General features: G+C 42.3%; 2 protein-coding genes across 2 annotated transcripts in view; one reads left to right on the forward strand and one right to left on the reverse strand.

Moving 5' to 3' along the window:
• Positions 1-239: 239 nt before the first annotated feature.
• On the reverse strand, positions 240-13,417 carry gsg1l2b (gsg1-like 2b). Its single transcript, XM_030077413.1, has 5 exons — positions 13,038-13,417; positions 11,881-11,928; positions 9,706-9,858; positions 2,675-2,786; positions 240-2,517 (listed from the first exon to the last, which is right to left on the reverse strand). Exons 1-5 carry the CDS (start codon positions 13,336-13,338, stop codon positions 2,217-2,219), a joined length of 915 nt encoding a protein of 304 aa, XP_029933273.1. The 5' UTR covers positions 13,339-13,417; the 3' UTR covers positions 240-2,216.
• Positions 13,418-25,729: 12,312 nt separating this feature from the next.
• glp2r (glucagon-like peptide 2 receptor) overlaps positions 25,730-26,272 on the forward strand; it is a 71,596-nt gene continuing 71,053 nt past the window's right edge. Inside the window, exon 1 of the mRNA XM_030078416.1 lies at positions 25,730-25,812. Coding sequence (XP_029934276.1) covers positions 25,730-25,812 — 83 coding nt within the window. The remainder of the gene's footprint in view (positions 25,813-26,272) is intronic.

Raw genomic sequence — 26,272 nt, forward strand, 5'->3', positions numbered from 1 at the left:
ACATGTACACACACAATTAGATTAAATATTATTACCACATCAAACACTTTGAAATTAGTCAAAATTTGCTGGGAGGACATAATGTGAGAGCAGCGTCTCTGTAAATGTAAAACACTAGCGCCCTCTTATGGACAACAAGAGAACCTGTTCCGAGTGATAGGAAGAAAAAAAAAAATTGACCAGCAATAACTTTAGTATAAAAACAACTTTTTGTTTTTATTATGATATAACCTCCTTAGTCAGCTTTAAATAATATATTCTCTTAGAAATTCATAATTTTATTCATATTAATATCTGCTTGGTTGTACATAATTACACACATAAATATAACAAAAAACACTACACAAAAAGTGCCTCTACAAATAAGTCTATGACATACACATAAGGACACAACAATCCATGCTTTACTTATATTTACTGTAACCCAGAATAAAGGAAAAAAAGAACTTAAAACTTAACTAGAGTAAAGCAAACTGTTAAAATGGTCTACATTACGTTTCACTTTGAATTGAACAAATAAATAAAGTACACAAATATACGTTATACATTTTCAAATGCACTTGAAAATACTTCTAAATAAGCAACTACCCTTATCTCTGTCACTCTGTCACTATAGTTTTCTTCTATGCTCTGATATAATTCAACATGAAGCACCTGACTTGAAGTAAGGTACACTGACTGAGAAAAGTACCCACAGCACTTTGCCCCTTATCAAGTAAAAGTTACTTAGAAAGCTTCAAAAGAGGCGCGCTCCTCTCACTGATGAGATTTGGCAGTTTGCACAGACAGCTACACGGATCCTCTGGAGCATTATTAGTCAGAGAAGTAGCATTCCCCTCATTAAAATGTTGTGAGCACAGAGCATGCTGTTTGATCAGAGGCATGCTGCTGTAATCAAAGGCACTCAGCATGGCCTAGGCGTCCTCCACCCATGTACCCCTCATATTCAACACATCTACACTCTTTATTCCTCTGCGGGTAAAACATCAATCCTCACATCGATCCTCTGTTATTAGCAACCTCCTTTTTACCCATCATCTCTCTCCAGTGATAGAAAGCTGATCTCCTAAAAAACACTTTGTGTGTTCAGTGGGGAGTGTGAGGGAAAACTCTGTGAACACTGCAAATCTGCTTAATTACTGGGATAACAACTTGATGAGGTGCATGTTAAGCTACTCAGTGCTATCTGGTTCACATGTTGGTTGGCTGGCAGTGCACAATATTCATAATCAGTCCAGGAGTTCGATCTTGGTCAATTGGTGGATTTCTGGTAAGCGTAACGGAATGATCAAGGGGGGAGAAAATCTCCCCTTTCTGATGCTATACTGAATAATTTCTAAAAGGCAAAATATTTCACATACTCAAACTGGCGCCCTCACACACACTCAAGTAAAGTCAGGGACACTCAGCTTTAACAGCTTTGTACAATTCTCCTCAAAGAACAAAATCCACAGCAAATGGGTAGCAAGCCAAAAGCCTTGAGAGTCACTTGAGTCTGCCAGCTTTGAATACTGAATATGCTGGAGCATGAGGGGACTGAGGCAGGTGGGTTGAGAGGAATGGGGGCACACAGAGAGGTCAGGGCCCCCCTTGCTATTTGGCTCAGGGTTTTGTGGTGAGGAGTCGGGGTAGAAACCTGTGCTCTTTTGGCTTGGAGGTCTGGTCCCATCCTCAGCTTCTCTCTTCTTTTTCCTCACAGCGGTAAGAACAGTCAACATTCAGTGGCAAGGGATTGACCCCCAGACCCCTTGTTGGAACAATGGTTAAAAGTGTCAAGTGTCACATTTTAACATCAATAAATCATTAACAAATTAAACAAATAAGACCATCGCTGATATGGCTGGCAGCCTCTATTGGCCTTAAACTGCATGTACATTATGTGCTACCAGGGAAACTGTGGAGGATGGTACTGCACTTTCAGAGGAAAAGGAGCTATAACTTTAAGAGTTTTCGACAGATGATGGGAGCAAAGAAGCTCTTAGGGAAGAGTCGTGTCCAACATGTTTATCATCTTCAGTGAAAGTGGAGGGGAAAAAATGAAGAGGTAGCATCCTCTTTGCGAGAGGAGGTAACAAAGAAATGTCTTAATTTTGTCTAATGCTGGCATGGTGAGAGATAAAGACTAATAACTCTTTTCAACGATGGCCTTGTTTATATATATCGTGATTCACTTGACAATGATGTATTGATGTTTCAGAATGCTTCACGTAGCAACTTCAGCAGTACTCCTCTCCCTGTGGGTCGGGCAGGTCATTGAGGTCCAGGAAGACAGAGGTGTTGGAGAGTTTGCGGCCGTTGGACGACAGGTCCAGCAACTCCTCAGCCGTGCTGGGAACCGAGCTGATGTACATGTCCCAGACCTGCTCCGGAGAGTCCAGCTCCAGCAGCTTCTGCTTGATCTTCAGGTTCTTCTCGATGTTCCTGCGCTTGTGCTTGAACTCCAGGATGGTTTTGGTGTAGCGGTTGATGGTGGTGACTGAGGACGCCATGCAGGCCGTGAAGGAACTCCATGCCAAGCTGAAGGAAAGAGAAATTATAAAGTTCTAAAAACAATGTAGAGCACAAAATAAATGAAATAAACCCCAAAAAATAAGAGGTAGATTCTGTCCTCCTTTGTATTTATTTGTAGATTATATTTTCAGCTTGTGGAATCACACTCTGTATGTTTACTCACATGTATGACCAGCTGTAGTCCCATGTCTGCGGTTTCCAGTCCTCTGGACCCAGACTGACAGTCAGCTGAAAGGCCGTGGTGTACATCATGTGGGCCACCATACCTAACAAACCTGACAGGCAGACAAGGACACAGTGCTCACTGATACAGAGAAGCTTAGCGAGAGAACAACATCCTACTGGACATTGACCTCCTCCTCCCACTATGGAAAGGAGCTGTAACAAAGAAAATTGAAGAACAGATTGCAGTTCCCGGTTTCCACCACTTGATGTCAGTGTTACAACATTATGTGAGGGTTTAGAGCCACTGTGTGTCAGTGAACCTTAGTTTTTTGCTGGCAATGCTTCACCACATATGATCAGGCTGTTTAGTAAATTAAAGCAAGTAATCAGGAAAACTAGATCTGTCTAAAGCTAAATAATCACTGAATACACACAAACAAACAAACAAACAAGAGAATGACAAGCCAGAAAGATCACCTGACAACTTTAAACACTGTCAGTTCAGAGCAGGGGGCATCAGTTCACTGAACCCTCATAGTCTTGTCGATGCATCTCATTCCATTTTTTTCACCAAAACATCCAAGCTGATTCATATCCACTAAATTTCTGGAGACACACTGCAGCAGTAACAAATGACTAATAAGATATTATCATTTGATGTGATAAATTATTAGATATAGGTCACCAAACTATCCTTAGGCAGGATTGCCCCTGAATGCTCCTTTTCATAATGAGAAAAGCTGCACGATGAATCCTGAGCAGCTTGCACACTAAGACATGGTGAGTGCTCCACCTACGCCACTGCCATACCCGACTGAAACTCACGCCTGTGAGTCAGACCAAGGGTAGAAGTGAGCTTCTTAATGGAAAAAACAATCCCTTTGTGGCTGATTCCATTATCTGAGTGTACCCAGACACATATTGACAAAGACACAGCAGCCAGATGTGGGCTGCATGGATTTCTGTTCCTCTAACCCCTGGACAGAGGGATTAGCTTCAGCTGAGGAAAGGCATGTCGTGTCGGAGTGGAGGGTCTACGGCTTGGGCCAAAGACAAAGCACAGCACACTTGAATTATACTCTTGGTGTGATCCAGGTTGATACGGCCATGTATGATCTGCAGGAACCACATCTATCTATCTTGTATCTCTCTCTATAAATATACACATATATAAGTCGGTATGACTTTTGAATTATTCACTCCCACCTTCTCCTCAACATCAGATTCAAGCCATGATCAAATGTAAACATCACAGAGGTCTCATGTTTTACTCATGATCTTATCAAGTCAGGAAATCCTGGCCATAGCCATTTTAAAACGGCTCTGCACAACTTTTTTATATGCTCAGGATGTGTTGAGTCTTGGGTGCTGAGAGGTCAGGACAGGTGAGTAATATAGATGAATTCTGGTGTTATAAGTCAGCGAGATCATGCTTTCATTTTCAGAAACATTTAAGGCCTTATTTTTCTCAAATGTCCTCAGCTTTCAAGGAGTAGTTCCACTTGTTCAAAGATTTTTTTTCAAGGAACAAGTATAAATATGTCAAAACAAGGCAGAATAAGACATTTCAGCCCTGTAGGATCAAGAACAGTCTGCAGACAAGTTGGGTAGCGTTGGAAACAAGTGGGATTATCTCATCCCACTGGCAGATTTTTTACCTTGTTTGAAGAGTGCAAGATTTTTAGACTGGTTATGAGACTAAATGGCTTGTTAAGGTGGATCATTTTTGTAGCTCTATGGTTTACAACCTGCTACTCTTTGAGAAACAACTGACTTTATGGAAAATGCAGAAGGACAAATCGGCCTAAGGTAATGACATCAGCCACCTGTGCATGGGAGGAGAGAGGGAAAAGGGAAAAGAGCCCTTCAGACAAGCCATATGCTTCAGGACCAACTCTGAGCTCCACTGGGTAAAGAACAGAGCAGAGCCGGTGGATTAGCTAACCAAAAATGGCCTGTTCTCACTTGCTGTTTCTCTTTCATGCCTCCAATCACTGCTCCTCACTGTCCTTTTTTCTGCGTACAGTTTTTCTCCCTGCCTCTCTCCTAGCTCTTGTCCAGTTCGTTCTACATTCATTTCTCTTTTTCTGTGCCACTCTAATTTTTTTTTTTCCAGATGGCTTAGTTACATGCCAAATTTTGACAGCTGAAGCAAGGGATCTCCTCATGCTGGACTTTCATCGCCCATAAAACAGAGCAGGAATAAAGAAAAACAGCCTGTGTACCAATCCGATTACTACATAAGCCCCCAAATCCCTGGACTGAACAAGAGCGGACCAGATTCTGCGCAAAACACCTAAATTCCCACCTCATCCCAATCAACACTCATGTTTTTTTTTCCTAAAGATATGCCACCACAATATTATCATAATGTTATGCAAATCAAAGAAAGCTTTGTGTTGGGATGAACAGAACAAATCCTAGATTCAAGTCTTGGTGTGTTCTTTCATGTGGAAATTTTGCAGAGTGTGTTCACCGAGAGGTCAGATCACTCCACTGAAAGTCAATACATATGAATTCAGGGTCATTTTTAGTGCTAAACCACAACCCCAACACTACCAAGTGGCATCTAGTAGCAAAAAAAAGCATCAGCTATCCTGCTCCTTGTTTATTGCCTATTTTATGCAAATGTAGTCACTGAAAATTGTAGAGTTAATGGCATAATAAATCTGTTGTTTACAAAATGTTAATCCATTTCGCTTGCATTGTCTTTAGCCATCTGAAACCCATGAGCTCACAGGCAGGCTAGGTTTTATTTAAATGTCTGAAACCTAAACATTTCAAACAAAAGTCCCTTTATTTCTTTTCAGAAATAGTTTTAAACTGCTATATTGGCGTATGAAGATGCAGTTTTAAAATAAAATAAAATGAAATGTCTTGCGTAACATTCTACAGGACAAAGGTAGGAATAAAAAGGTAAAGAAAAGTACATAAAATGATCCAAAAATATCAAATTACTTAAACTATTGAATGAATATAAAACATACTATAAACAAACAAACAAACAAACAAACAAACAAAGGCCAAAGTTGTGATTTTCAAGAGACAAAAGATGGTCCGGGGTCCATGTAATGGTTACATATGTGGAAATCCAGTAGCGGGACAACATGCCTCCTACAAATTTTTTGAGCCCACACACTTCAAATGAGTTTGTTTGGTAAAAAAATAGATCTCACTTTCTCTCAAGCTGAACACACTTTAGGCGACTTGCAACACAGTGAGTCAGTAAGAGACGAGGAAACTGCTGTTTTTAAAGAGATGGTAAACTTAATCGCCCACAGAGGAAGTTTATTCCCAACAAAACTGAATGTACCCCCTCCACCATTCAGTCCTGTCCCGACCCTCCCACTGCCCACCCTCTTCATACCGAAAGTGATGCATGGCTTTAATAAAGGTTTTCTGGTCCTCTCTATGGTTCCTCTGGAGCTCGTTACAATAGGATGAACCCCTCTCTAATCTATTCAACCCATTAAAAACAGGAACAACTTTAAACTGCCTTGCTTAATTCAAACATTTTATGAGCAGATTAAACCCTTTGTGATAAGACAAGCCTGGGCCTATTAAAGAGCTTGGGAAGTTCTTGAAAAGCCAAAATGCTGGGACCAGCTTTGACATACTCAGCCCGATTATTTCAGATAAAAAAAAAAAAGTCACGATGAGCAATGATTAAATGACAATAAAACTCCACTCCACTTTATCCACATTTTACGTCAAGCAGCACGTCCAGACAGTGAGTCACAAATTTTCCGGCATGCAGACAGCGTCCAGAGGTCCAGTTACTGTTCCACGGAGCGTTAGACTGGGCGAGATGCCAGGGCAAAGGCAGCACAGCACAATTCATCGAGCCTTCAGGTGGATGAGCAGGAGCAGCAGGAGCATGCTGGGTTCTACTCCCGTCAGCTAAAAACAAAAAGATGAGCCTCCTGTGGGCATGAGATCACCAGAACAGGATGATTTAAGAGAGGAGAAAGACTGCCCGGCTCTGTAAATCCTGTTTTCTGCCGGGACATGCTGATGTCAAGGTTATTTGGTACCAAGAATTTGATGTCAACAACATGAATCCATGGATTTGTCCATGAATGCTCAGTGTCAAAGGTACAGTCGGGTGGTGGTGGTGGTGGTGTCGTGATGAAGTATTTCATTGGTACCAGTGAAGCCCTGCACACACCTTAAAGAGCAGGTTCACCATTTTCCAACCAAGACCAGATTAAAATATTGATATCTAACATTTGTAACTATATGGCACAATCTCACTACTAACTTTAATGATGTAAAACTCACCACTCTGCTGCAGCTTCTAGCCTCAACAACATCCAGCCAGACACTCGTGTATGACCTCGAAAACAGTTTAAATGCAGGGACGTAGCGGACACAAGGGAAAGGGGGTGTATGTCCCCTGTCTGTCCCCTCTGTCCCCCACACTTTATTCCACCCACAAATTGCTCATATTGTAAGAGTACATCCAGTTACTAAATAGTTCACTCTCTGTCACGAGCTGGACGTCCTGCCTCATCCTTTGTCTTGCATCTTTTTTTTTTTTTTTTTGTAATAGACACCTTCCACAAGCATTTAACTCTTTGGAACTGGAGCAAATTCACTTGACGTCTTTCAAAAACAGATGAGAGGGTCATCAGCAAATTAGCATGCAATAAGAAATAAGCAAAAATAAGAATTGACCAAAATTTTGCAAGAAACCAGTAGAAAGTTACAAAAAAAAAAAAAAAAAAAAAATTAAAATAAAAACAGAAAATGACTGAATGAATAAATGAATAAATAAGTAACTAACTAACTAAATAATAATTTCTGGAAAAGTAGCAAAAAATTACAAGGAATATACAGAATATTTGAAATTGAACTATAAGTAAATTCTCATAACATAACCACAAAAAACTGACAAAAGAGACAAAAATAAAAATAAAAATTCAAAAAAAAAAAAAAAAAAAAAAAATAATTCCCCACAAAAATGAAATAAAGAGAAATTAAATAAATTTTGTTTAGAAGGTGTCTGCCTAATACTCTTCTGGGTTTAATATACAGAAAATAAAAGTGACACAAGCCTGTTGATTTAATATCGTAATAAATTTTGTAATAAAAAACAATTGCTTGGTATGCCCCTGTGTAGGCTAAACGTCTGCAAATGGGAAACTCTACAGCACTGCACTAAATACATGTTGGAACTGTTCTTCCAAAGATGCAAACAGTGCTTTCTAATATGTTTTACCTAGCATTTATGAAAATACATTGCCTTGTACACATCCACACTATTCTGCCCTAACCCAACTAATACAGTGTTCACTTGAATTCATCTTGAAAATTTCTGACCTGTGACAATATGGCGTTCACAGTGTCAAATTAAATGAATGAATGCTCATAAGAGGAAGAAACTTTGAATTTTCCTCTACAAGGAACACCAGCAAAAAAGATATTTTTTTTCAAGAAGGACATTAATAATGGTTTTGGAGCGCGGCAGCAGCAAAATGGTGAGCTTCACATAATGAAAGCTTGCAGGGAAGTTGTGCTATGTATGACATTTTAATCCAGCGTGGGCTGAAAAATGCCAAACCTATCCATTAATGTTGTTACCATCTGTGTGCATCACTGCATGGTGACAGTCCACCCGGTACAGATGGAAACATCAACTCAAGATGTTTCAGAGACATGACAGTGACTTCAGCTAAGTCTCTGAATATTAACCCAGTAGGAACCTTTGGGATGAAATAGAACAGGATGTTCTAAGTGTGAACGTGCCACCATGAAATCTGCAACTACCGAGTGCTGTCTTCAGTCAGCAGTGTTTCCAGCACCTTGCTGAGTCCAGACCTAAACGGATTTAGGCTGCTCTGAAGGCAAAACATGGCCCAAGCTGGTTCTTGATTGAAGTGTCTAATAGAACGAATGAGGATCATGAGTTGCACTTTAAACATTGATGCACACACTTAAACTGTGGCCCCAAGATGTCCAACAAGGTGAAGTGCGAGTCAGTTCCCTCTAATGTGGTTATAGTAGCCTTCAGCAAGCACTCCTTTCCCCAAGAATCTGAGGGCTTTCTTGGATCTGACCTGTCAAGTCGGTAAAATGCTCCAAGCCATTGCTGTTGAGCAGAGTATCTTTCAGTGATGATTCATTGCCCGGAGTGCGGTGGTCGGATCGTTTTCACAGAGTGGATTAGAGAGAAGGTCATTGTTAATTCCTCCACCGAGGGAGGGAGGCAGACTGCAAACTGGCTGGAAATCTTCTCAAGGGCTGTTAGGCTGCAACTGGCCTGAATGTGAAGCTGGCAAAACGCCACCGTGGAGACAGAACTAAGGACTCGGCTGTTTTCATGGAGACATCACTGAGCAGATACTGAGACGCCGGGCTGATAAACTTACCAACTCCTAAATTTCCAGTTCAGCCATTTACAGGACCATAACTGTGATTCTGAATGTTTGGCTCATTTACTACAATTTCCCCACATTTTACATTCCAACAAACCATTTTGCAAGTCATGCACTAAAGATACTAAAGATTTCACAACATCTAATCAAAATCCCTCCACTTTCAAATATGAATGTTTGGTTGAAACAAATTCGTCACCATTCATAAACCACAGAACTGATAATTGGCTGTGTAAAGCAAACATTTCCTCTGGGACTATTTTCGCTGGGACCGTTTCACTCCGCCCAATTTCAAGTCATCAAACTACAACAGTGCTGCTGTTTTTAGGAAAACTGATGTGGATGACTTTATTACAGTGATGAAATTCTGGTGTGAGGAAAGTTTGAAGTCTCTGAAAGTTCATTTTCATATCGTAATGGAGTGAATGGAAACAAATGGCTGGAGAAAAGGGAGGAAAAATGATATCAGAGTTCTAAAATATGACTGCTTGTTTGGGGAAAAGATTGGCAGAAAAGTGAAGAAGCCTATATATATCTTGTAGATATGAGGCTAAACATGCAAAATTCCTGGTATGGTCCTGTTATTGATGCTTGTATCCAGAGCCTTCCCCACTAAGAGCAAACATCATGAAGCTTGAAAGAGGCAGCTTACCTGAGAGGACAGTGAATATGGCAGCGAAGGCATTGAGTTTTAGGCCGTCGATGACACTGCCAAAGTGGCACACCTCTATCGACATGAGGATGCCCCCGGTGGCCAGCAGGAGGATGTACAGGCACTCTGCAACAATGCACAGCCATAGCACTCCTATGGAGAGAAGCGCAAATGGCAAAGGAATGGAAATGAGGACAGTGGGGGGAGAAAAGGCATATATGAAATGTGGGGGTGTGAAGTTGAGTGAAAGATGGAAAGAGCTCAAAGATGGTGGAGGATAGAGAGGAGGAGGGGAAATTGAGAAAAAATATGGGTAAGCAGGGGCAATGGGAGGGAGGGAGCATGGAGAGGAAGGATAGGGACATGAGAAAAAGGGAGGGTTGTAAGTCGGGGAAAGGTGGACCACTGACCCATTCACCCATATCATTAACCTTCACTGTCAGAGAAAGGATACATGACCTCCTAAGAGACATACAACATCCTGGGCTTAGACGTGTATATCACCCTCCAGGGTGGAATGACTGGCCATGAAAATAGCAAGGTCTAGATGTGTGGATTTAAAAAAAAAAAACAAAAAAAAACATGTGTGCATACAAGCTTTAGTGTGAGTGCATATGCCGCCCTAAGGGCAGGTAGCTATTGTCTGCTTAATTAATCACAAGGTTGACCAAAGTAATATGCCTGTTACCCAAAATATCGCCTATGAATAATGAAGAGATTCACATTTTTCACCAAAAACAGTATTTTTACTTGTTCTACACTGAATTCCATATTTCAATGACAAATGCATTAATTTAAATTTAATAATAGGATAAAGTAAAAAGATTAAATTAAAAAAAGAGTCTTCATAATCAGTGCAATTAAGTAAACTACTTTCTTAAGCTGTTTTTCCTCACAATATTTTGATTATATTATACCTTTTTACCAGTTTATTTCCCTATAGAGCTGCATCAGCGGATGAAATTGCAGCTAAAAAAAAAAAGAATTATTGAGAAGTCCCTATCACACCTCAGCTAGCAGTATCACTCAGGCACGACTGCTGGTGGACTTTCAATTGGATGTGCATAATCACACCGAGATAACAGAGCCACATCTTTTCTAAACGCACTTGCATCCTGGCTGCTGTTTCACAAAAGATGTCATTTCGTTTCAGGGTCGGTGCCTCGTCTTTTCAGGAGGGGAAGGGGAGTCTTTTGTGGGGAGGCTGAGGCAGGCGTGGAGGACACGGCGACAAGAAGGAGGTCACGCCACGGGAGGACGTCTGGTTAGGGCGCAGGGGCTCACAGAGAGGATGACAGCCGATGGGAGGGATTGACTTGTCGATTGACTGACCGACTGTTTGTCTGATCGATGGTCTAATTTGCGTGTAGGTGTCAAAGGTGTTGCCAGGATACTCTGACTTCATTGCACTGGTGTTGGCAGATGGAGATTTAGATTCATTTATCTGAACAGGGATGCTAGATGCTCTCTGATATCTCACCACGGCATGATATACACATTTCACTTGCAGCCGCAAATTAGCATCAAGCCTGCTGATGTGGATTCAAATTCTGCTCAGGCATAAAGATGAAAGGAAGAAAAGATTCGGCTCCTCCTAAAGACTGTAACTGTAGACATTCTCAAAAACTTGTCTGGAACAGAAAACCAATTGATTTAGGTACAAAGCATTTATCAAGGTAACATAAAAAGGGGACAGTTGCTCTTGAAACCCCTCTAAAATGGCCACTTCAGTCAAAATGGCCACCCTGGACCAATCATAAAGCAGCTCTAAAGATCACAAGGTTAACTACTTGAGGCCAAAAGATGACAGACCTACACGGGAAAGGTTGCTGCGTCCTTGCTGTGACCAGCCTTTCAGCCGCTCCGTGAAATGAAAGTGATTTGGTCAGAAGACGCACATGGACGCCTCACTTTTGAATCTGGATTATACAAACACTGAGCGTGACATATTTCCATCACCGCATCTTTACATCTAATCTCTAGGATTATTCTTTGCTATTCCATGTTTATCAAATACCTGAGTTCATTTTGCACCTCTGGGGTGGAACTGCATTGCCTGCTGCTGCTACTGCTGCATGAGCGGTGACTGGAAACATGAGCTGAAACTGCAATTTTGCCACTGAATGCCTACTTGTGTATCAGTAGTGTAATACAGCGCTGCATCCATATGCTTACCTCTTTCATTGGAAGGTGCAACATATAGGAAACTTCTGCAGTTTTCACCTGAAAGAGATAAATTAGACTTATTTCACTGACACACAGTGACCACATCTGCAACATGCTGATAAGTGAGTCGAGGACATCATCATCTGTATGCCATCAATATTCCTTACATGGAACCATCACTGGTAGCCTATTGCACTTTCCTCTGACACTGCTAAAACCATTATTTTAACATCACTGTGAGATCCAATCTGAGAGGGATTGCTCCGAATTTCTGCAGTAACAGGGCTCTATCTCCACACCAGCATGTCTAAATCTCCTGGTTCAAATCCAGACTGCAACAGTTATCTGACCAAAATTACGGTGGATTTCACTGTCAGCAGTAGCCTACAAATGCTGGTATGGTAGTTTAGTGACACAAACACACACACACACACACACACACACACACCCACACACACACAGATACCACATATTCCTAGAGCCACAGTTAAGGGACCGTGCAGGTCTCGGCTGGCTTATCTGGAACTGGCCCTAAATGAATCAGTGGCAAGGTTTTCATAAGCAACAACAAATGCGGTTTTGTTCCTCAGAGAGCAGTATGGTAGAAAAAAAAAATCAACACTGCACTGGAAAAGACTTTAATGCTGTACTAAGATCTGCAGTAACTCAAAGTAAAAACTAAAGGGCCCATTATGCTTTTACTGCAATGACAATAAAAAAAAAAAAAGAAAAACCTGCAGGGTGTCAGTAAATTCTTTGGTAAAGTCTCTGCATCTAATTCATTTGCCACAAAAAAAAAAAAAAAAAAAAAAAAAAAAAACTTACTGTTTATTCAAAACATTCAGTGCAGAGGACAAAGCAAAGCACGGTGATATTATTTAATGTGATAAAGTGGGTCACCTAACTATCAGATTTGGTCCTGGATGTCCTCTTGATGCTATTTTTAGATATGGTTTCCAAAACAATTTATCAAATAAATATTGTTTTTTTCCTGTATAAAAGCAAAAGGGTATTTGGATGACAAATCTATATTAAAAGCAGATATTTTGACGTTAATTCAGGCTTCAGCGGACTGACCCGCCTGTCCGTTACGCACCTCTCCGTGCGCCCTGCGCGTCCTGCTGCGCTACGGTCCCGCGACCAGCCGGTGCCTCTTTAAAACTTACCGGTCATGTTGACGTTCTGCTCGCAGGAGAACCAGATGCCGGTGTGGAACTTCCTCATCAGGTACTTATCCTCCCCGGTCTCCCAGATGTACTGCACCAGCCGGGTGTCGTTGATGTTGGAGCTGTTGAACCTGATGCAGAACGACTGCTTGGTGGTGACCGGCCCGGTGCAGAACGGCTTCACCACTTTCCGCATGCCCTCGCACCAGTAGCTGGTGGTGAGAGCCGACACGGCGAGGAACAGGGCGAGGAAGTTCAAGGTGAGAGCCAGCGAGGCTCTCCGCCGCCGGTCTATCCCCATAACGGCGAGCGGAGCGGCGAAGACGCGCAACTTAATCCCAGCGGCGTTTCTAACACCGTATTCTGGCGAGTTCTCCTCCTTAAATCCTCATAATCCGGTTATTCCCGTTAATATATCCGCGGCTAATTACCACGGCGCATCTGGCTCCTACCGTGCGCCTCTCACATCTGCTCATTCAGAGCAGCTGATTCTCTCATTTTGTAGCACCCCCACCCCTCCACCCCTCCACCCCCATTCAGTCTGCTCCGACGATTGGTAAAGGTGGGGTCCGGGGACCTCCAGGGGTCCTTGACGCAGGTTGCATTGGAGAAAAGTCAAATGATTTCATTGGTAGGTTTTCTCTCATGCTTGAAGAAAACAAAAGCTTTATGAGTCGGTATCAGGTTGAAGGGCGTGGTGAGATTAACATTTTGCAGTGGAGAGTGACAGTTTGGATCAGAGGTTTCTCACTCTTTCTGCTGTTGCTATAATACAAACACTTTCCCAACTCTAACAAATCATCATCCGAAACCCTCTCACATGGATGCAGTCTGATCAAATGTTAGTACAATGCAGTTCTATATAGAGGCGCTCTATGGTGAAAAAGTTTGGGTTAGACATTACTCTTAACTGTAAAGGAGCTCCTACTAAGTAAAAGATTAAATAAAAATGAACATGGCCTGTAATTTCTTATTTATTCATCATCATTTATCATTTGAATCTCCTGTTTTTTTCCCTTCTTTTTTACATTTGAAATTGAAAAACAGGCAAACGGAGAAGCAGATGCAAATACCACAATTTCCTGCATTAATGCATGATTTATTTTTGGGGCCCAACATCAGGAGGGTAGCCTTGCACCTCCACCAGCACAACCCCCGGAGAAAAATGGAGAAAATTAATGTATCACTCCCCCAAACAGACAGTGCAGCTACAACCTCCACATAATTGCCGCCTCGTGGGAATTGCTGTGCCAGTGTCAGGGCAGGACAGCGTTCAGCCGGGAGAAGTGACAGAGATCTTTAAAGGTGGATAAACCGTTATGCGCTGTGAAACCGAGCTGCCAAAATTTCCCAGCCCGTCCCGTCCCCTCGCCATTATCTGTATGCAAATGGTGGTTGTGTGTGTGTTGGGATTATGTGTGTGTGTGTGTGTGTGTGTGTGTCTCAGGATGTTGGCACAGTGTGACGTCCATCATGCGCTCACTCCCGACTTCTTTGAAATGCTGTGTGCATGAGAGTGAGAGATACTGTGTGTCTGCTCTGTGTGTGTGTGTGTGTGTGTGTGTGTGTGTGTGTGTGTGTGTGTGCTGGGGCAGGGTGAGTGGTGTAGGTCACAAGAAGGGGGAGGGAGGGCATGGAGGAAAGAATGATGACTTTTAATCTCAGGGGACAAATGTTTTCAGTTCCTCGACAGCCCCCTTTCTAACACACTGCCCCCCGCCCCCAGCCCCACCACACACACACACACACACACACACACACACACACACACACACACACACACACACACACACACACTGCAACCCTATCAGCTATAGAGCCATTCAATTTCAGGCTCTTTCACACTCTTACCTCGCGTCCAAGAGAATTCATGATTGCAATTAATATCAGTGATGTATGCAGCGGCTCTGCCTCCATTAGTAACACACCCTCAGTGCAACAGATAACAGGGCACCCTTAGGAGACTTTCTCTGTGTATGTTTGTGTGTAGAGATAATCAATAGTGAGGCTGCAGTGTGCACAGTGCATGGATCTGACACACGGTTTGATGCTGCGTCCCTGGGCCAGTTATCCTGCGCCGGGCCAGACACGCTGAGCATCCTGCAGCGTGTGTAGCCTACATCAAGCCTGATAGATGCAGGTTTGAAAAGTCTCCAGTGCTCGCTCTCTGTCACCTTGAGGTTGATCTATACGTAGCCTCTGGTTAGTGTAGAGGAGGGTGGACTCACTTTGACTGGCATCCTTAATATCCTGCCGAGGGGAGCCGAGGGCTGCGAGCGTCACGGCTCTGCTCATTTTCTTTCTGTCCGAGGCCAAGAAGAAAACTCCAAGGACGGCCCCACGCTGTAGATTCACGTCACATCCGATGACCTTGTGGGCGCCCTGATAAAAAGATGTCGAGTCTCTCATGTGCCGCCAGCGTTTATGAATATGTGAGGTCAAAGAATAGAAGCAGAGAGATAAATATCGGGGCTGTTTATTTTTCCTCTTTGCCGGAGAGTTTGCCTGCGTGCCAGCAAGGGCAGGAGGAAAATGTGAGCTTTATTTGAGCACCCGGCCAAAATCCCCATCTTACAGTCAACGTTACAGTCATTTATTCTCATATTCAGTGTTAAAAATCTCTTCAAACAAGTGAAAAAAAAAACAGCCATTGGGATGAGATAATCCCACTTGTTTCCAACACTAATCCACTTGTTTCAGGAATTTTTCTGGGACAATATGTTTCAGTATGTTGAAACAAGGCAGAGTGAGGCAGATCAGCCCACTAGGATGGAGAAAATGACACTTGATTCAAGGAAAGTCTGCAAACAAGTTGATTAGCATTGGTAACAAGTTGCCACCGGCAGTTCTTCCCACTCATTTGAAGAAAAACAAGATTTTGACACTGAATATGAGACTACATGACTTGTTTTTTTTTTTTGCAGTGCATCTTCAGCAGTTGGTGCTGCTGGAAACTGGGAGCTGCCCAGAGCCCAGATAACAGACTATGGAACTGAATCTTTTTATTTTTCCATAACTTTTTTTTTTTGCACTCGAGCACATTTTTATGGCAACTGATGTCCTTATAAAAGTGTTTGCATTAATCTAGGCTGATTTATTGAGGCTGTTTTGCAGGTTGTGTTCTCACAGGTAACTCCCTGTGTTCTTGCCTCAGCCAGAGAAGCTTTATCTCATCTGCAACTTGTTTCCGAACTGTGCAGCCGGGCTGTTACCTCCAGCTAAAATAAGAGATGTTATTTGTCCCATTCTCCAGCCAGTGTACACAGCTTCCAGCCAGTGTTAGGACGGATTCTAAAAATTTTATTGATAGCTACCAAAGCAATAAAATGGCCTGGCTCCAGTTTACAGTTCACAGCTGTTATCTCCTTATGTGCAGGAGCATCATTACTCGCCTTTGATCAGCAGACAAAACTCTGTTCAGGGTGTGCGAGCCTTTGCAGTCAGGGCGTATGAACATTGGAACAACTCAGCTGCAGAAAAACAGTTTCTTCATCTGACTCCGGATCTTCTTGTGTGACTCCCATCTCCAGTTTCCAGTTGTGATTGTTTTGTTCCTTTGAATTCAGGTGGATGTCTTAGGGAAAAATATTTGTTTTGCTACTCCTTGTACCTTTCCCCGTGAACATTTTGTATATGAGCGTTTCATTCTTTTAATTGCAAGGCACTCTGTAGTTTTTCTAGGTCAAATGCTACATAAATAACGTTTTTTCTTAAAACAGGACAAAATATCAGCCGCTGGGATGAGATAATCCCACTTGTTTTCTGTGCAGTTTCACTTGTTCCAGGAATTTTTCTGGGAACAAGCACAAACATGTTGGAACAAAGCAGAATGAGGCAGATCAGCCACCAGGATCAGTTAAATAACACTTGATCCAAGGAAATTATGGAAACAAGTTGATTAGCATTGGAAACAAGTGGGATTATCTCGTCCCAATGACAGATTTCATTTTCATTTGTTTGAAGAAAAATAAGATTTTACACTGAATATGAGATTAAATGACTTGTTCAGGAGATTTTTCAGTATTGCTTTTAGGCAATAAAGAGAAATAATGACTGAATAATGATGATACTTAGAGAAGGAAAATTGCATAATGAGAATAGTTATGCTTTATTGATGATTAATTACAATTTTAAAGACACCGTTTTATTAGAGTCCCTGACTGCATAATTTGAATCCACTTCCTGATTGGGCGTGTTACATCTACATAATGAAGATGATTGCAGTGGTGGTAATAATGTTTTACAGTCAGGGCATTGTTGCAGCCTGGACACATTTTGCATTGTGTTGTTTTAAATAAAGACACAGTTTATTTGGCCGTGAAATACCTATAAGTTCATTTAGCTGATTGCATTTTACATTCATTATTCACTTATCTGCATGCTGGGATGTGATTTACAAAACAGCATCCCCACTATAAATATAGAGGAGTCTGTCACACTGTTTTTGTTTGATTAAAATTGCCTGACAGGCTTCCACAGGCAGTGAAATAATGCTCCTCAGTTCTATACGGCTGCAAAGAAAGTTATGGTCAGAGTGGAGACAGGTGATTTACTTTTTTGAGACGCCCTGTTCTCTCTGCTTTGCTCGTCCTTCCCTCCATCCCTAATTTGTTCCTTCCTCTTCCCCTCTGCCCCTCCACCCCAATTTCTCTCTCTCTCTCTCTCTCTCTCTCTCTCTCCACGTTGGACCTGTGGTTAGCTCACGTCTCTGGATGGTGAACGAGTGTGAGCGCTAACGAACAGGCAGACAGTGACAGATGCTGGGAGCCTGCTGATCCCTCTCACTCTTCAAATAGATTCATTTACATAATTACTCCCTGGCCAGTGTGAATATCCCTTATATGCCACATGTGTTGAAGACACCCACATGTGGCATATCCGCACGTATGTGCACACACACATGGAGCCGAGCACGGGGCTTTGCAAGGAAGCACCATAGCTACAGGTCTGAGCATGCATGCAAAGAGATAAGAGATAATGCTTCCAACATGTCCTCCAACCCGTACAACCTCATAGATTGTTTGTTCTAACCCTCTAATACAACAGATGCATCTCAAATTCGACCCAAAAGGCCATTTTCTGAGCTCACTAGCTAGTTCACCAATGAGCCTACTAGCCACTAAAGAGTCGTGGTTAAGGTTAGGAAAAGATCAGGGTTAAGGTTAGGAAACATTAGCTAATGCCGGACTTATATTAGTGTTAGCTACCTAGCTGCTCTCACTTGGGATAAGATTTGAACTCAGGTCAGATGAGTGAGAGTCTTGTTGACTGACACGTCTGCCACCCCACGATTTTCTTTGTGCAGAGTTTGCCGTTTCCTTAGTGCTACACCACAGTGTTGTTATTTACAGCAGTGGCTCTCAAATGGGGGTATGCATACCATTAGGGTTACGTAGGAGATACAGCTGCAAACAAAGAGAAGGAAGTGGAAAAGAAGCATTTACAGCAAGCAAAATGTCGCCAGTATCAGGTTGTTGTTTCAGACATTGATAGGACCTCTTTATATAGGTTTTTTTATTACTACCATTTTTTTTTTTTTGCACAGGTCAGCGGGTATTTTGCTGAGAAACATATTTCAAAGGGAGTATATTGTTTAATAAAAGTTCGAGAACCACTGATTTACAGGACCGCTAGAGCTCACTTAATTGTAAAACATCACTTGGGCTGTAATAATCTGCTGTACACATGACCTATTGGGCCATTTTTTTTACCAGAAGACAGTCTCAGTCCTTGAGTTCCTCTCTCTCTCTCTCTCTCTCTCTCTCTCTCTCTCTCTCTCTCTCTCTCTCACTCTCTCTCTTAACGTTTTCACATCTTTGCTGCCAAACACTAGTTGGTGTGCTGTTTCTTTGCTGCACTTCCCAGAGTTCACCTGTCAATCAAACAGTGTTGGCAAGACTGTCACATCATCTTTTTCCTTGGATTTTTTTTTTTTTTTTTTTTAAGTTTCTGTAGGTGACGCTGTTCAGCCAGTGGCAGTGGCTGTCTGTGCTTGTGCTATGTACCCAATTCCTCTTATATTTACAAAAGGCTTTAGTGGGAGGAAACAGGTAGACGTCCAGCCTAAATAAATGAAAGCTGATGTGCTCAACACTGTAGAATTAGCTGCTGCCCAGAGCAAACTTGCAAGTCTGCAGCTCATGTTCGCTATTCAGACTGTGAGCAAAATCCTATTACTTTATATCAAATACCGGAAAGGAGGCACAGAATTTGAATGGACGGTCTTTCCCATTCTAATCATCATCCCAGTGTTGGTCAGAGTTGCAGCCATTTTAATGTGTGCCTCATGTTTTTTAACTCATAGAAGAAGCAGGAATGAGCTGCCAGCAGATGGAAAAAGCTTTCATGAACAGAGCGCAGGTTGAAGTGCTAGTTGAGAGAGAGAGAGAGCGTATCATAACAGACATTCAATTATGTGACAATACTGAAGATCAATACTTTAATTAAAAATATCTGAACAAAAATGAAACCAGAGGGCAGTATTGACCAAACTGCATGATGCAGCGACATCAATATGCAATGTCCACACTGCTCGGTTACAGAGAATATAAGTATTCCTCATTCATTTGGTAGGTAATAAGGCATCACACACACACAAATCATTGAGGAGGACACGCCTCATCACATTTGCCCCCTCACCCCTCCCCATCCCCCCAGACAACGCTTCGGTTGACCTGGGTCATCCCCTTCCACCACCTCTTTGTTCCATCATGCGTCTCTCTCCGCCGGTGATGACCACTCACACCGGCTGATTATGAGCGCCTCTAACGACTCCCGCCTCTAATGCACCTCATTTGGTGAAATGGCCGACAATTTTCAAGGTTGAGAAAGCGCATTTTCAGCGAAGGCCCGTTTGAGAGTGTGTCCGAGAGCGTGTGATGGATGGCGCCTCCGTATGTGGATGTACTTGTGTTTGTTTATGCGTGTGCGCACCGTGTCAACATGGCGTGCGAGTCTCTCGCTCTGTGGCTGCTGGATGTCGGGCCCCGTCCTCCTGACACACTGATCACACTCGAGGTGAAACTCGAGTAATTGAGAGTAGAAACTGGCCGTCCCTCGAATGTGATTTACAGCTGACAATAGCGTCCAGAGTGCATCACTGACTCGTTACCTCCCCCGTTAATAGAGACACTCGCTGCTCCCCCTCCAAGCCAGTTTGAGGGAGTCATTACTCCTTCTGCCCTAGCTCAGACTCCTATAGCACCAGTGCAGCCCAGTCATTAATCAATCCTAAACATGCTGTATTTACTGCTCCTCCGGGGCTTCAGCGGATTGGAAACGTGTGAAGAAAACAGCACCCATCTAATTGAGCTTATTGGCTTGAGAAATCTCACCTGCATTGTGTGGAGTTGCTGCTATGAGGCCACCTAATTCCCCGGGGCTTCAAATTACAGTTTACCCGCTTGTTGGAATAATGAGAAAAAGGGAGAATCTTGCACTGTATTAGATTAGTTTTCTATAATAATCCATACCTCTTAATTGAAAGAAAGTGTAATATAAAGTGCGATATACATAATACATAAAAGTGATCCATGCAATTCCAGATGCCATTACAGAGGTGTGAGCCGGCCGCCTGGCCTAGTTTTGAAAGAGCCGATTTGATCAAGAAAGAATCTCATCCCTCTTTCACCCCTCTGGCTGCTCTCTTGTTTTTTGGGGGAAGGTTGAAGGGAGTCTCAGGTGGCAGGGCACACTCTGCAATTACACAGCAGATAGGAGCCTAACAGGAATGCAAGGACAGCCATAGGACTGGGAGGTAAAAATCAAACCCAGGCTGTTTTACGGAGCAGCGGGGCCAAAGCCATATGCAGCAGACAGGGATTGTGCCTCCGAGACGCTGTATTACTTGCACTGTACATCTGCAAGATATTACCCAAGAGTGAGGCTATAAGAAAAGGGAATGAGCACACAGCGTAAACAGCCACAGTCACAGCAGATGGCTTTTGTTACTAGATCAGAGCACCTGGTTGATTGCTTAATGAAAGTGGAAGTACGCTACTGAGAGTCAAATGTCACACAGTGTAATAAATGATTGTGTCACAGGCTATTAGAGCTGCACAGCCTCCACTCAGTACCGGCTTGGATGGGCGATGATTTGGATCAAGGGTGCCCTAATTTTTCAACATGGCGCGCCAAAAAAACAAAAAGTAGCATGAATAGTGGGCTACGGGCCAAAATATTGGAAATCTAATATCATCAGGGTTCAATATAGCTTTCAATGTGCACGTTATCTCAGAAATAGTGCTAAATATATCACCGCACGCATCAAAATAGACCAAATAAATTATCTCTACGCTGTCTTAGGGTCTGTCAGAGTGAGAAAAAAAAAGAATTAAGTATGAAGAAAGAACCAGGCGGGGGAAAATGAATCATTTGCTAATAGTATCTGTTCTGTGCAATAATTCTCAATATTGCAGCTTGTTTCATAGATGGATCGCACATGCTCTGCTATGTTCAGAACTCCGAAACTACTTTACTGTCCATGAGCTCCATTTAGTAGTCTTCACGCAACAGATGAGATATTAGCCAAGACGGCAGCCATGGAGGGTCAATAAGCTTTTAGTTACGGTTCAGTTAGAGCCCAGCACAGTCCTGAGATGTATGACCAAGCAGCCTGTGGACTGCTGTATCAATCTTATTGTTGGTCGGTGCTTTGCTAATGCAATTAAATGGAGCCTGCTGCATTTCCCTTTGGGGAATAAGAAGTTGATGAAAATAATGAATGCTTTAAGTTGATTGGAATTGCAAATAAAGGTATTCTCTTTGAAGGTGGAGCACTTGGCTCTATTTTGTGATTGTTTTGTGGGAAATTCAGTGAGATTCAATCAACCTCAAAGGAGCCAAGTCTGATGAATATCTGTCTCCATGGCTAACAAAACTGGTAAACAACTATTAATGTCTCATAGATTATTTTGGGTGTTGTTATGAAGCATAACAGAATATTTCCTGAACCACCAGAGAATAAATAGTTTTTTTTTTTTGTTTGTTTTTTTAAATTGAGAACTTGTTTCAGACAGAGTAAGTCTCTATCGTTTGTTTTACATCTCTGGATGGTAGCCAAAGTAGAAGGAAAATGTTCAAACACATGGATGCATTTTGTGCATCAATATACCAGCCACTGTGAAAAGCATAAAGGCAGTTTTGCTTTTACTGAACTTCTTGAACTTCAGTAACAGCCAACAGCAGCTTCAGTTTGGACTTGATGAGCCCGGACAAAGGAAAATGTCACAGAGAATACTGTAAAAAAAAAAAAAAATACAAATACAGAAAACATTAATGATACAGGCCTGCTGCTGCTGCTGCTGCTGCAAAAAGAAAATCTGCATGTAAACAAGTACTTTAGCCTGATATTCCAGTCTTACAATCTTGTTTTTCTGAAAACAAGTACAAAACATGCCAGATGGATGAGATCATCCCAGTTGTTTGTAATGCAGTTTAATTTATTTCAGGATTCTTTCTGGGACCAAGCATCAACATGTTGAAACAAGGCAGAATAAGGCAGATCAGCTCGCTCGTAACAAGAAAATGCCTGAAACGATTAAAAAAAATGTGGAAACAAGCTGATTAGTGTTGGAGGCGAGTGGGATTATCTCATCCCACTGGCAGATTTGGATCACTTTATCAGAGAAATAAGTGTATTTTAAGAGAAATAGGTATAGTTTAACACTGGATATAAGGGTAATTGACTTGTTAAGATGGAGTGTTTTTTTTTTTTTTGCAGTGTAAGAAAGATAGTTATGTCTTCCTACATTTTTTGTGTGGGCTCCGTCAGCCTCGTTAGTTTTAGTGCCACACAAAACTCATTATTCAGGCCCACCAACAGTAATACACAGTACCTTGCTGCTTCCACTGCATTATAACCAGGCACTGTAACGCGGATTTAAAACGTCCCCTGGAGAGCTGACACTTTTGAAGTCACTTCTTTTCCACAGGTCATCAGTTACCAACTTGGCTTGCTTATGCATTCTTCTCGGCATTGTATTTCTCTATATATGAAAAAAAAAGTAAGTGAATCACATGCAGTCCCCTGAGGAGTAACTGGAGAGATGAGTCTTCGGGGGAGACACTCCACAGTGCCTCCATGTCTGTGTGGCTCACTATTCATACGACAGACCTATAACCGTCCTGCCATGCTTGCGGCTGTGTGTGTGTGTGTGTGTGTGTGTGTGCCAGTCAGCACTTTGCCGTTCTTCCAAAGTGTCTGATTTCAGTCAGCACTGCCGTCATCACACGGGCCCGGCCATTTCGCACCCCGGCTGGGAAGGGAATAGCAGCCGTCAGCACATTAAGTCAGGGAGATTATAAAGAACCTCCCTTTAATATTTCAGCTCCCGTGGCAGCACTTCCATGCAGGAGCTGTCGAGGTGATATTTCCTGTATGTTTATGGCCAATAAACCGGTGTGTGCTGTGGCGTGCTGTCTGTTGCTATGACTCGCAGTCCTGCCGAAGAAAACGGCAACACATTCCCAGAGACCTTTCACAAAGTGCGTTCCCTGAATAGCTTTTAAATGGTGGATTTATAAATACAGGTTCGACGTTTGCTTAAGTGTGGCTGTAAAAAAAAAAAAAAAAAAAAAAAGTTTTATGATGTTATTGAACTTCTCTTAAGCTTACAGCATTTAGGCGATCATTACAGTGTGTGTGTTTGGACAAAGAAAAAAAAAAGTTCCGAGGGAGTAATATAAATCTGGGTGACAGCTCTAGTGGCACAATGATAGATAACTTAAACAGATGAAAAACAGCTTCTCTGGAGCATGTTTCAAATACATTTTGCACGGCGCTGGTAGATATCGGCTGAGTCACTTTCAGATCAAGTTTACTGCTGAGGCGATGAATGGAACTAAATTACATAGGGGGAGATAAAAAGTCATTGCAAGCTGAAGGAAATGGATAAAAACGTGACACACATATACAGAGATACATGCATACATATGTATTTAAAGGTTTCCTCAGTGTTTTGTGTGTATGTGTGTGTGTCTGTTGGTAGATCTGTCTGTTTCAGGATTCCTACTCTTTTTCCTTTCCAAAACATCTCAGACTGCTGAGAGCTACATGTTTATCATGCATGTAAATAACCCAACTGGGTTCCTTTCCCTGCCATGTGGTCAGTGATGGCTGCCTTGTCTGTCTTAGCAATGTTGAATTATTTCATGCACAGTTTGCACCGCGCTCTTTCCCCTGGTTTAGAGTCCTTCACCGAGCATTTTTAATATTTTAGAGGCAGGAAAACTTGCAGTTTCCCATCTAATGGCCTTGGATGGGATGGTGCAGCTGGGGCCATTGTTGATTTGCGCTTCTTAAGATGGACAGGTGTTTGAATCGCCCACTCAGAAGAAAATATGTTCAGCTGGGGGCTTGAAACGTGAACAAAATCAAAATACATTGTTTGCATGATTAATTTATTATTGCAGTTTCTGAATGAAGCTTTTGAGAAAACTGTTAATACAAGCAAGAGTGTGGAAATACAAATACTTTCCCATACTATCTCCTCTTTTTTCAGACTCATCTAGACCTGGAAATGATCCCATACTTTTTCATACACACAGTTTGCAATTCTCAAGACACCGGCGAGAGTTCTCTGGCTCTGTCTGTGCTTGATTTTACACCCAAACTAATTCACAGTACAAGATCAAACTCAAAATATGCACCACTAAATGTGCTAGAGTAGTATTCTCACTTCCAGCTATGAGTGCAGCAATCTGGATGAGATCAGTCAGCTTGTTCAGGTTCCTGGCTCATCAGAAATCACTGTCTGTCCAAGAACTTACATCCCATCTCCTTCTGTCAGTGTTTCCATAAACACTGGAAGAAGTTCTTTCTCGTAGCATTTTTGGGCCATTTTGCAGAGTTTCTAACCACTGAATGACTACTGAACATCCTATAATTTGACTTGCCAGCTGAGGAGGCACTGAATGGTGACTTGACCAAGGAGAACAAATGAGAAGCCCCAAGATGCACTGCAGGAATCACATCCAAACTGTGCTTCAAGGCTCACAGTCCCTCTCAAACAGAAAGGATTTATTTTCTGCAAGTTTCTTGCAAAGTTTGATCTCTGCAAGACAACTTCTTCAGAACTCTCTCTACAAAGCCACAAATATTGACTTTGCATTCTTTGATTTGCTATTAACGCTGTGTTCACATCATGCTGAATTTACCTTAAATAAGACTGGGAATAAAGGTTCATGTCAGATTCCAAGAGATAATTACAAACAGGATCTGAGGGATTATTTTGTAAGCTCCGATGATTCCCAGGTGCTGTCACAACTTGTGGAAGTCAACACAGGCGGCAAACACTTCAGCACAACTATTATCACTAACCCAAGATAATAAAAAAATCAAGACAAGCAGTTGTAGTCACATTAATATAATCAATATCAGAATCAGAATCACGTTTATTGCTAGGCCTTTATGGTTGATTTTAAATTCAGGAATAACATCATTTTGGATGTAGGGGTTTGAACAAGTTATAACTTCAATGATGAAGCAATGAGTCACCATCCTGTTCTTCCTGTTCTCCTGATATGGCGAGAATGTGGCACTAACCACTAATACAAGACTGAAAGATTTACGCACGTTGCTGACTAACACCCAACAGCCGGCCTGCTTGCTCCAGTGTGTTTGAACACGTGTGTCTTTCATTGTCTCGCTGCGTCACTTTGTAATTACCCTCAGATCTCTGCACATCGTCTACATGTCGTCAAACAAGGTCAGCGAGGAAGTGTATCTCAGTCCCGCTGTCAAGGCCTTCACAAAGACGCCGCTTCTCACCTCAAGGTAAACAGAGTGCCACAGACAGCTTTCAGGATAGATAATACGGCGGATTGTAAGTCACCCTGAATTACAAACTTGGGTAAGATATTGCATCGGAAAGGACAACAGAGGAGTCAAATTGGAAAACACTCGGCAGGAGAGTGTCTGATGGTGTAAGATACAGAGAAAAAGGGGAAATAAATGGGCTGGAAGGAGCTAACAAGACAGAGAGGAGGAGAGCTGTATAAATAAGGAACAAGGAAAGGGGAGGATTGTAAGTACAAGAATGGGCCGAGCGTCTGGACTCTTAAGAGAGAGAAGTGAGCAAATGAAGGGGAGTGGAGGAGACACTTGAGAGAGATGAAGTGATAGATTTGGAGACTGCTAGAACAGATAAGCGAAGACAGTAATGGCTAGCTGTGACAGGAGGGGACACCTTGTTGAATTCTGACAAGCCAGCTCATCAGTAGCTGAGTTCCACTTA

Source organism: Myripristis murdjan, chromosome 19 (genome assembly GCF_902150065.1).
Source record: "Myripristis murdjan chromosome 19, fMyrMur1.1, whole genome shotgun sequence".
NCBI lineage: Eukaryota > Metazoa > Chordata > Actinopteri > Holocentriformes > Holocentridae > Myripristis > Myripristis murdjan.